At 34.8% G+C, this 13,030-nt stretch overlaps 1 protein-coding gene across 3 annotated transcripts; it reads left to right on the top strand.

Annotated features, from left to right (window-relative positions):
* The first annotated feature begins 6,897 nt into the window (after positions 1-6,897).
* Positions 6,898-12,487, top strand: LOC127875412 (uncharacterized). Of its 3 annotated transcripts, none has more exons than XM_052420473.1 (5): positions 6,898-6,968; positions 9,132-9,423; positions 9,998-10,927; positions 11,329-11,595; positions 11,937-12,487. In XM_052420473.1, the coding sequence occupies exons 2-5, from the start codon at positions 9,149-9,151 to the stop codon at positions 12,424-12,426; spliced, it is 1,962 nt and encodes a 653-aa protein (XP_052276433.1). In that variant the 5' UTR covers positions 6,898-6,968; positions 9,132-9,148; the 3' UTR covers positions 12,427-12,487. The 3 variants fall into 3 exon arrangements, with proteins under 3 accessions (XP_052276433.1, XP_052276432.1, XP_052276434.1); XM_052420472.1 differs by having other exon boundaries at positions 6,904-7,117; XM_052420474.1 differs by lacking the exon at positions 6,898-6,968 and adding an exon at positions 8,763-8,778.
* The last annotated feature ends 543 nt before the right edge of the window (positions 12,488-13,030 follow it).

The following is a 13,030-nucleotide window of genomic DNA, read 5'->3' as shown; positions in this document are numbered from 1 at the left end:
CATATTGCACTGATATTGAAATAAACGCATTTAGGAACACACAAATATTCCTACATGTATTTCTGACGACTGTCCTAAAACATATTTATGATTTCGTTTGCAATATATTTTATATTTCTATAAATATGTTTAATTGAAAACAACGCCTACCTCATATATTCTTTATCTGCTATTGGCTATGAGATCTGACATCAACATTAAGATCAGATCGTGTTTATTGATCTAGCTCTGAGATCGACATTCGGCTAGACACATGTTTCAAAGGGTAATAGTGTTGCTGCGTATAAAACTCCGTATCCAGGTCTGTGTTGGTCGATAACAGTCCAGGCTCTGTTGGATACATCATACTAAACAATTGACGCGGGTAATTCTATACTCACTAAAATATCATATTGATTGACTTGAAGACAAGTTTTCAATTAATGATAGTCGACATCTTTTTTTCTCGACCTGTGTACATGAAAAGCATGTTCACTAAGAAATCACTGTAATGTTTTAAGCTCTGCGACTACATAATAAAACCTGGGTGCAGGCGCGTTACAAACAAATAAAATAAAGTCAGATAATAACTTTAAAAAAAACAATACACGGTGCTACTTGTCAAGTTTATTCTTACATAGCACAAAATGCTTAAAAATATGCGGTTTATTGATCCATTCGCAGAAAATGTTGACTCTAATTTGTACTCAAGTTGACAGTTTTAAAATAAAATAAAATAATGATTGGAATTGGTATTTTCTACCTATATTCTTTACTGAATTCGGCAATGAACTGCAAGCCTATGGCAGTTACTACATTAACAATGATAATTGTAAGAAAGTGTGTTCGGTACATTGTTTTTAAACCGATGTCCCGAGGGTAAACAAGAGAATCATCAAATACAAGACTATAATTATTATGCAAGCAAATACACCATACCGTTGAAACTCCAAAAAAAAAACATAGTTGCATTACTAACAAATTTTAATAGCATATATTGTGTGACAATCTGTTATCAAAGTTTCTTATTTGTAAAACGCATTAAAGTCATTACATATGAAGAGCTGGACCTACAGAAATTAAAGCAAATACATTTGTGATATTAAAACATAATTCACAATGTAGTTAAATATAAAAAAAATACATGCATATGAACGCAATATACATACATTGTAGCTTATATATATTTACCCTGACATTTGTCTATCCCAAAAATCAGTTTACTTGCTCGCATGGGTGTTGAATTTAGGGTTTATTTGAGGTTACGCAGGACTTATGATGATTTCACTTTGGTCGTAGCTGCGACTCCCCATGAACTCAACCACCACGCATTCAATGATTCAGATTTGTGTTACATATGTATCCAACCCTAAGTGTGTGGCACAAATCAGTATCCCAGCTTGCCAAGAGGCTTATTCCATGAATTCGTATTTTTACCCAGGCACTGAGATTATTAAAAAATCAGATCGACCATAGCCGTTAGTACACCTCCATCCCCACTCCCGAGGTACTCAAATATGTCGCAATTTATGATCCAGTTTTCTGGAGGCTCATACTCGTGCTGCCTGACCCTAATGTGTAACCGGAAATCCTAGCTTGCTATTAAGCGTCTGTTGTCATGAGTGGTTCTTGTTGTTACAAGCTCTATCATCATTTCAAAAGGCAACTGGTCTTTGCCGTGAGTATCTCCCCACGAACTCAGCAAACACGCAAGCAATGATCAAGATTGTAGGCAGCTAAAACCAAGGTACCTTGACCTTATCGTGTGCTTATAATCGGGATCAATGCGTGCGTGTTTGGTGGCTACATGGGGTATGGACTTGTTACCTGGGACATATAATAATTTTATAAAGCAGTTTTGACGTAGCGATGAGGATCCTAATTTTTTGCATCTGATATCTATGTACCCTTTCCTCTGACTTTTCCAAATATAAGAATACTTGCTTGCGTTGTTTCTGAGTTTATAGGGAGGGTACTTGTTGTTACACAGACACACAGATGTTTGGAGGTAGGTAATATTACTCTGAAAAAAACTATAAAGTAATCAGTTTGGTAAGATAGAATCATATTTCATGCAACAGACAATTTGATATAAAGATGTAATTTATTTAAGACATAAACAGCAACAAAACAGCAATACATGTATATCATATAAAAGATATCAAGCGCAAGTGCGCATTATGTCACGATAAACACTTCAAACGTCGTAAAACATATCATTCCAAAAAATGTATAGCGTTGTAGTGATTATATTTCATTGTTATTTTGTATTGAAATATTTATCATATCTACGTCCATTCAAAAACATTAATTCGTTATTTTTTTAATGGGCGTAGATATGACAAACATTTCAATATAAAATAACAATTGCTTAGAAACGCGTTCTCACAAACACGTGCAGACGCAATAATGTTTACAAAATGCATACATTTCAATTATTGTTTCTTAAAGTGCTGCAATATGGGCATCTGGGTATATAAAATGGCTTGCCCATAGAGGTAAAGAAATGGATGCACTAAGGGGTAATCTCTATAGGTTGGCAAATATAAATCCCATAATAGGCCCATTATTGGTTCAATGTAGACTAGCCCGTTTGGGAGCCATATGCGATTCCTTTTTGTGTAATTCTTCTAAAAGTTGTATAACTCAATTGTTTATATAATGTTGTGGGCGCATGTACTTACAAGACATCACATGATTCTGCCCGGAATTGTGACTGCAAACCGAGCTTACTTGCCCCTCGAGTGGAAAGCGAAAGTCTGGCAATTTATGGCGTGCTTGCGCCTTTCCAGGTTCATTAACAAATGGCTGGGCCGCGTCGTGAAAAAAACATGCCTAAATGACGAATTTTCACGTTTTCGGTTTAAGCCGATTGTTATAGAGATTTTATTTTGGAGTTGAATGGTAAAAAAATAAAACCGGCAAAGACACGCCAAAAGTATAGGCTAATTCGTGACGACATATAATGTCCCATTTTTTTAGATTGAATTCATTTGCGACGAATCAAGAAAATATCACGTGCTGTATTTGAATTCTGATTTTGTTAAAACAAAACACTAAGATGTTGATTTATCATACGGACCATAACATAGGTTAACAATGTTGTTTTATTCTTTTGAAGTTATCATAATATAATAAAGAATATGAAATACAGTTCAAGTTCAATTATTATTACTATGGACTAATATTAGGCAATTTTATTTTGTTGACGGACGGACATATATAAAGGCCTGTCTTGCTGGACTCAAACCGGCCGCGGGCACAACATCCGGCCGAGTAGCATCACTGAATCGGAACGCGGGGTCGTTTAAGATGCACGCAGTCCTATGTACAGCATCACGTGATGCCCTTAGTGTTACGATCCCTGGCTCATCTGCAGAGAACTTGAAGTACTGGTTTTGCCTGCAAACGAATATACACATTTGTTTCTTTGTTTGCCAAAATAACAAATTCCAAGCAGTATAAAGTTTGTTAAAAAAAACACAACTAAAAAGGAGCTAATTTGACTAAAATTGCACTCCGCAATAGATAATAAATAATAATAGTATAAGAATGCATGCTGCTACCTTATTCCATTTACTGGCTTAAAATGTTCTCCAATAAAATGCTTGGACCAAATCCTCCAGGCCCATGCCGGGTACCGCACGGCGATGTTGGTTTCAGACGATTTATATTCCACGGCCTCCAATTGGTCCAAAGTTTTACAATCGGTCCGTCTGAGATGGCGCGGCTCGCCATCGATTCTAAAACCAAAGATAGTGTAATGCCGGTCCGTCTGGTGGTCGTCTGACGGTGCCAACAACACAAATAATCCTAAAGTAAATGAACGACAGTGCAAAATTTAAATATCGTTTTATTTACATAAAAGTCATTTCTCCAAGTTCTTGTCTGATGCTATTCATTATCTAATCTTAAAAGTAAAATCTCTAGTTATCTACCTGGTTATCCATCCTTTCTATTAATTAGATCCTTTCTCTACGAGTGCCCAAAATTTACTGAAGCCATACGACAGTTCGGCCCTATTTATACGCGTAGTAAGATGACGCCATACACATGTTTAAACGAATGAAATAATATGACTAGGCATATCTTTAGTGAATGACGTCATATAATATATATATATATATATATATATATATATATATAAATATATATATATATATATATATATATATATATATATATATATATATATATATATATATATATATATATATATATAATAAAGAAAGATAATCATTATAATAAGATGAATTAATAAATAATATGCATAGAAATTATCAAAGTATAACAAATATATAAATAAACAATGATCTATTCATGACATTGACATTCGTACCCAATGTACAAAGTAACCAACAAAGTAATAATAAGCTTTGGCATAGGTCATAGCAATATCATGGATCTTCCTCAAGAACAGGAAGTATAGCGGTCCCATCTGGTTAAAGTTATGAGGAAGGCACACACTTTGGCTAAATTCGAAGGTGTAATGATTGTAACTATCAGCGTCCGTTGTTACCGACTTCTCAGTATACACTCATAATACTAATAGAGCTCCCTTTCCTTGAAAATAAAAATAATGACAGCAATATTAAATACATAATTTCTCTTCCAAAAAATAGTCAATGTTACTGTCATATTATAAGATTCAAACAGAAGGAACTAATGTGTTAACAGAGTCGTAATAATGTAAAAAAAATCAATATGAAAAGATGAAAATACATAAACGGTGTTACAGTATTTTATTTAGTAGGTGATTACCACCTTAGCACGCCTTATATGGTCACCGTACGCATCCGTCGCCTCAAGCTTTTCCTCTTCTTCTAAAGCGCCTACCACGCGTTTTCTAATGTTTTCACACGTAGCGCAGACATCATCACAGAGGCTATCCGAATGTGTGGCATGTATTTGGACCATATGTGTTTGAAAGCATTGACTTTGATCACTCTATGTTCCGATGAACACTGCATTGCGTAGTTTTGAACAAGTCGAGCTTAGTAGTGCTCGAAGGTAAGTATGTCGGCGGTATGTTGTCCCATCCCCGTGGTTCCGCCGGCATCGGGATACCCTCGCGCTCAGCGTAATTTTCAAGGTATTTAACTACACGCTGAACGTCGTCAAACCCTAGTGCATGATTTGGGCTTCGGCCTTAATTACCGTGGGTTCAGAACGCCCATCAAATAAAGGTCTTTTGCATTTTTTCCATTTCTCGGACATTCAAAATATGTTCATACACTTTCAGATTCAGTTTATATGCACAGTCGTGTCTGCATCTATAACCACCAAAACAGAACTTTTTAACTTGCCTCAAATCTTCATCTTCGTTCGAAGCCATAACAATATTGTCAAACTCATCATTATTCTCTTCATCTTCTTCTTGTTCATCAACCTCCTGGAGAGACACATAATCTCGAAACCACCCTACACTCACATTACTATCAGCATCTTCTTCTTCTGCTGACGAATTGTCAAACTCTTGAGAAGTGTATGGTGTGGTGACGGGGGTCTTCCCAAAATGTCGATAGAGTACACTCTCCAATTCCTATATTAAAACAAAAGTCCCGTTAAGGCTAAAATAATATACATGATCGCGCATGTCAGAAAATATACAATTCACTTCTGTAAATAAAAAACGGCTTTATTAATAAGCTGACTTTTTAAAAAGATCACTATTTTGTTGAAAATAAATTATGTTCTTGAGATTTCTCATTAATCAACCGCGCTTAAAACATCATTTACAAAAACATTATAACATGATGCCCTTTGCATGTAGGTGAACTTGAAGCGCTTTCATTTTAATTTAAATCGCATATGCTCCATGTAACGTGTTTAAGATTCAATATTCGGTAAATAAATTATTTTCATGTATATAGCTGAAAATACAAATAAAAAATGCACATAAAAACGTTCCGGCGCTAGAAATTGAACTACTGACTACCAATTTCGATGCGCGTGAATGCAACCATTACATTACAGTGACAAGTGTACGAAATTAGCGTCATATAGCAATAATTATTATTAAATCACGAGAATGACTCGACAATTTTGAAACTTCAAAACACTAAATGATGTTCACATTTTCTAATAACAACGTACGTACACCACTATTCGTTGCTTTTTATAGCAATGTTAGTATTCATATTTAAAAAATTACCAATCTATCATAACCACATGCTTGCAAATTACATGCTTGTAAACTACATACGTGAGCTTTAAGTGTTAGTATGGGATTAATTTAAAGAAAACATCTGTCTCTGTATCTATACGTTGAAGATCCCGACTTGCGGTTTTTATTCAACGGAGGGCATTTTGAAACATTTATTTAAAATGTACATATATAATAGATCTCCAGTTTTATTACGCATGAAATAACATTCATGTACATGTATTTGAATTTGGATAGCGCAAAGTTTACTAAACGCTATTGAGCAAAACTGCAAGATTTTGTTTTACTTTCACTTCAGACGATTTATGTTATTAAAGCAATAGAAATTTAAATATATCAAACATACACTTTCATAACACTGCGATAATAAACGAACAAATACTTACCTCCATTTCTTCATCAATTATGTTATCCCAAAATTCACAACAATTCCGATAATAACTTTTTTGTTCACGAAACACTTTAAACAGTGATGTCAGTTACAGCGGGTTTTCCCACAAACGTCATCAATGTCATGTAGGCAGGTTTTGTCGCGACGCGGCCCTATATTTATACGCACGTTTATGAGTGTATGTACTTACTTTTATTTGCATAGCAATTTAAATGTAAAAACAACGCCCTTGTAAAATGAATTTCTAATGTGTAACCGTAAAGATGTGAAAATAACACCTTTTTCAACTGAATTACTTTTGTGTAACCTAAAAAAAATAATATTTGCCGGCTAGTGTTATCTCCCTTATTATTAAATTGGTCATACTTTTCTCAATAATAAAGGCGTCGTGTTTAAGTGTATTCTCTGCAAAAATCTCTTTTTTTTATTACGGTATTCGAAACAATCCATTTAATGATTGTGTTTGACATAGATACGTTAAGTTTGAGTGCGAAGAATTTTGCTTAACAGAGAGTTGTTTACAATAATCAACAGGCTTTGTGTTTTCTTTGGACAATCACCTGATAATGTTTCTGAAGAAAGTATGTGTGTGTGTGTTTTTTTATATATACACACAGCAACTTACCAAATATTGTCAACAGTAACAGTTCTGTCTTGATAGATGATTTAATATGCATGCCAGACGTCCCGATCTTGGCGGGATAGTCCAACTTGTTGACGTTCTCAAATATTAAGCTACTTTTTATATTGGTAATGTTCCAAAGAATTTAGCCCATATAAAAAGTATCTCTAAATTCTTTGCGCGTCTTATATATAATAAATGAGACTATTGGCGGGACATCCTGCTTTTGGGATGTTTGTTCCACAGTCCTAATGTGACACAATTTGTCCCGACATTTATAAAAAAAGCGACATATGTTCTATAAGTTCACAATAACATTCGCTATTCAAGCTCTGTCTGGCTTAAATTACCATTGCTAATCCCTTTATTACCCCCTATTAACAAACCATATTTACTAGTCAAGTGATCCAGTGTTGTTTTTGACACCTTATCAGGAATCTATCGGCAAACTATTGATTTTATCGAGCCTTCACACCATGTTGTTTTTATGATAGGGGTCGCTAATTGCTAGCGAAAGATGCATCAAAGTGCATTAAAAGCCGACTGCTTTTGTATTTCATGGCCAAAATCAAGTCCAAAGATACTATTACATGGTATTATACCCTCTGAGGCTAAAAAACCTGTCAAACCACCAATTTTGTATATCAAACAAATTGAGCGCACTGACTGATACACAATGATGTTTCACATAAATTTACTTTTTTTTGACTGATTTTCAGAAAATAATTTTTACATATTGCATCAATCTAAATTTAGAGTTAGTTGATGATTGGTTGAATAAAAAAAAGTGCTTGATGCGCGCACATGGCGTTGAACAATAAAACATATTACTCTGTACTAAATCGATGTCAAATAGAGGCACGCCCCACATTTCATGTTATGGATTCGTCCGCATATTGCACATGTGTGTTTACTTCCGGAAAATGTGGAAAGTCTGTGTTCATTAAATTCTTAAACACATTTATCGTCAATATTTGTCAGAAATTATGAGGTTTAGTAAGTAATATATTTATTACTGACTACAGTACAGGTGGCATAATTGATCGTTTGAAGTGTCCTGCTTTTTGGTCAAATGTCCCGACATTTTTTATGGAATGTCCCGATTTGCACCTGAAAATTTCTGGCATGTATGAGCCTGAATATGTTTTATAAAAAAAGTATTAACACATTTGTCACTTATAATTCATTGAAACATATTTATAAAATAATTTAATATAAAGGTAATGACACATTCAGTCGAAACCAGATGGCTCGAACTGGCTCTGCTCGAATTTCCGTTTTGCTCGAACTCTCTTTGAAGCACAGATTTTTATTGCTATATATTTTTATATTAATTTCTATCAGATGGCTCGAATTGGCAAGGGTCAAATTATTGTATGGTTCAAACTGTTTTCACAGTCCCAGTCACGATTATATATACATGTCTTTGGTTCTTATTTATTCAAAAGCAGAAAATAGAAAGGAGTTTGGGCAGTATGAATACTCTTCGACTGGCGATGTAAATCTATTGCAGATTCATGTTAGTTAACATAAATGTATAAGAAATTCGATGGCTCGAATTCTAGATGGCTCGAACTTCTGCTGTCGGTCCCCACGAGTTTGAGCCATCCGGTTTTGACTGTATGCATTATTATTTGAAGTTATAAAAAAAACACTGTCTATTGCATTTAAATTCTATTTACATATAAAGACCAAAATATAGATAAGCAATATTGCACCTGATTGTTCCAAAATGGAATAATCATTACGAGTAAACTGTCAGAAAAAAATGAATGAGTACCTTTGGTAACTTCTATACAATTCACATTAATTCTTTATTTACAGTATGTACAAATAAACAATTTTCAACACTTTATATGTTTCTCTTGCCCTGCTTTAAAACATAAGACAATCAGACACTTACTGACTGTTTATCAATTATATTTCTACTAAATCCTTACTCTAAAACATAATGAAAAATTGTTTAATTTCAGAACCAGTAGAATACTATATGAGATACAAGATGCCTGACCAATTTGGCAACATCTTGCAGACTGACAGCAAATACTTGGGAAACTTCATCAGGGGACTTCCAATTATGAAACCTTTCAAGATCCACTATCATGATCCTTGGAAACAAAATGAAGAGGATGGTCTCAAAGTGGGGGTGTTTATGATTGTTCCCCGTGAAAACATTATTGATGAGAGGGAAGTCATGGACCTGACTATCAGCATAGAAGGAACATGCAAGATATCCGACGAAGCACAGAATTCCATAATTAAAAAGTATATGTTAACATGTATTGTTGAGTTAAAATTTAATATCTTGTTTCACAATATTTATTTAGCCACGCATATACATGACGACATTTTATCCTTACTTAACAATATGTAGTCGAATTTGTTTTCTTGAAAAATTCATTGAATGATGTCATTTTAGTTGATAAAAAGTTATCTTTAATTGATAATTCTCTGAATGAAGCATGCTATCATAAACATTTAATTTTAACAGTAAAACATCATTTTGCTTCTATTCTGAAAATGTAACAATTACTTTTAGAACGTGCGTTTAAGTGTACAATGTCCCAGAATTCTTCAGCAGTATGTGCAAAACATAAGGCTCCGTCCATAACTATGGCAAGATAACCATACTTGATTTCCTTTTTTCTATAAGAATCAAGCCCCTTGTGGTGTTAGAATTCTCTTCACTGTATGCTCAAACTTTAAATTAAAAGGGTTCATTGAATAATTTCTGCATGAAGTTATCAGAAACATATTAATTGGGATATTTTATTAAATTTCACGACACAATGTAATGGTTTCTTTTTTTTAACTAATAACTTCTATTTTTTAACCCTAGTGAGCTGGAAACTCCAAATATCGAATCAAAAAATCAGAAAGATGTTGCGGAAGTGAAAATTGAACCTACTTCTGATTGTGAAGATGATGACACGCACAACTCTGTCTACCATGATAACACATTAAAAATGCATTCTGGTGTCAACAAAGAACGATGTTATAACACTGATTTAAGTATAAGTACAGATTTGACAAAAACGTCAACAACGTCTGAAATAAAAATTGAAATTGAAAACATTGAAAGTGAGGAAAATTGTTATGTTCTTAATGGAAACCATCGGTTCAACCCGGTTTCTTATGATGACATGTTTAATAATTTCATGCAAATGAATGGTACTGATTGTTTCAACAAAAATACAAAAAGGAAAACTGAAGCGGATCTGAAAATGTTCAACTCTTACCTTCAAAACGTCGGTGAAAAAAGAACCATGGAAATGATACCCCCTGACCAATTAAACGACCACATTTGTGGGTTTTTACTGTCTGCAACTAAAAAAGACGGTGATGAGTATGAACCTACATCCATAAGGAGCTTTGTGTCTTCTATTGAACGGCATTTACGAACGAAAGGCTACAAATGTTCTGTAATTAATGGTGTGGAGTTCGCAAAAACTCGACAAGTTCTAAAAACTAAGCAGAACCATGTTAAATCACTTGGAAAGGGCAATAGACTAAAACATGCTCATCAACCAGATAATGCTATGATTCAAACATTTTATGAATGTGGCACCCTGGGTGACAGAAATCCTGTGTCTCTTATACACTCACTCTGGCTCATGTGCACTGTCAATTTTGGGATGAAATCGGCACAAGAAATGTACGAAATAAAATGGGGAGATATCCAAGTAAAAGAAGGCGCGTTTGGGACTTATCTGCAATATGAGAATGACAGAAAAAGAAAGACCAAGAGAAAAATCGGCGGTGACACAAGGTTAACACTTGCGCTTCTAAGGACAGTTGTTCCATTGTGCCTTAATTTCCATATACCTGTAGAGCTGCACCTCTTAGTATTGTTTAAAAAGTGTATACGAATTGGGCTATATGTTAAATTCAACAAAATGTAAGGTTATTTTGAAATGACTCGTTTGAGTTGATAAGTAATATAAAGTAAAATAAATAATTATGTGCATTAATGGATGTTTATTTGAATGACCTTGTTAAATAAACGATTTAACGTAGATTGATAGTCATATTTGGAAAAAAAGCACCGACCATGTTTTTGTGTAAAAGGTCTGGAATAGACGACCCTTTTAGTTCATTATTTGCCTTATGAAAAAAGTGAGCATAATTGGAATAGACCGTATACACTTGTTTTATAAAATTACATTTCAGATTACCAGAGACAAGGTCACGAGCATATTCCACCTCGGATCCACAGAAGGATCCGATACACTTATATACGACATACAGGACCAAGAGACCTGAGTGCACACTTTACCCGGAAAGCCCTTTTTTTCTGGCAGTAGCCTATAAAGAACCTCTCCCTCTTCAAAACTGGTACAAAAACCAGGCAATGGGTAGGAAAAGGATCCAAGGTATAATGAGTGAGATGAAACATGCAGCTAATTTAATCACTGACAAGAGAACAAAACCACCCAGGTAATAACGTTCAATTAAAATTATTGGAAAAGATACCCTACTATTGTATTGGTTTCTGATATTTGTCAGTCCAACGCTTAATTGAACCTTCAGTCGCTTCACATTGCTTGGTAGTGTTTGAAAACTGGTATCCTAGCCTATTCTGGATTGTGAAACGCGTGGCCATCGTACTCTAACACATTCATTGAAAGCGCTTTTTGAGATAAAATTCAACTTGTTCCTCTGCGCCATTCACTGTCTGGTAACCGTCATTTTGTGGTATACATATTACCTGCTGGTCTTTTGTGGAATACACTCGACCTGAATTTATATTTTGGATACGCTTGTCATTACTCTTGCAGCGCCAGAAAACTTGCAGGTCAAAAGCTGTTTGACGATATGGATCCGTCACACAATATTGTGGTGCCAATACCTGACCACACTCATGTGAGCTACGTCAACAACAGCAGCATTGTAAACACAGAAAAAAGTAAGAGTGGCGCCACATGTAGTGTTTCAAACAATACGGAATGCAATGACAAAAAAGCGTCAGAGTTGGATCAGTCAAATGCAATTCTTCTCGTACCAGAATATTCAGCTGCACCAATATCCAGCCCATCTGACCAAGTTTTATGGGACGCCAAGAGCCGTTCGTTGTATCGTGTTGTCTTGGTTTCAACTAACGCCCTGGCTTATCCAGCTGGTGTCCAATGTGGTGAATCCTCTACGCATAATCGTAATAAATCGACAAACTCACATATAAACTATAAACCGGAGGATTATTGTCCACCTAACAGTCCTTTGAAAAAAATCCGAAAACTTTCCTGCTCCAGTGACAGTGAATATACATGAACGTGAAACTGGTTAAAACTTTAAAATGCGGTTTGAATAAAAATTATCCTGTACCCGAGAATGCATTTTATATTATTTAGTTACGCATTTTCTATGATAGCTAGGTTTAACTATGTAAGATATTTTTTTCCGTTCGTTGTAATGAATAATGGTTGTGCCGCATAATAATCATACATTTTATAGATATAATGCCAAATATATTAAGTTGATTCAACCTTCTAACAAAGAGTGACGGACAAATTCTGGACAATATAGTTATCCGTCGGGCGCCCCGAAATGTTATTAAATGTATGTTCAAAGGAAGCGTATCCGCATGTTGTTTTTTATGCCGCCGGATCGAAAGATCGGGGAATATTGTTTTTGGCCTGTCTGTTTGTCTGTCTGTCTGTCTGTCTGTCTGTCTGTCTGTCTGTCTGTCTGTCATTCATTCATTCATTCATTGTGTGTGTCCCAAAACTTTAATCTTGGTTAAAATTTTGCAATAACTTTTGCATTATTGAAGATAGCAACTTGATATTTGGCATGCACGTGTATCTCATGGGCTGCACATTTTGAGTGGTGAAAGGTCATCCTTCAAGGTCAAATATATGGCTTCAAAGCGGTG

Source organism: Dreissena polymorpha, chromosome 3, assembly GCF_020536995.1.
Source record: "Dreissena polymorpha isolate Duluth1 chromosome 3, UMN_Dpol_1.0, whole genome shotgun sequence".
NCBI lineage: Eukaryota > Metazoa > Mollusca > Bivalvia > Myida > Dreissenidae > Dreissena > Dreissena polymorpha.
This window is presented reverse-complemented; position numbering and strand designations above follow the sequence as displayed.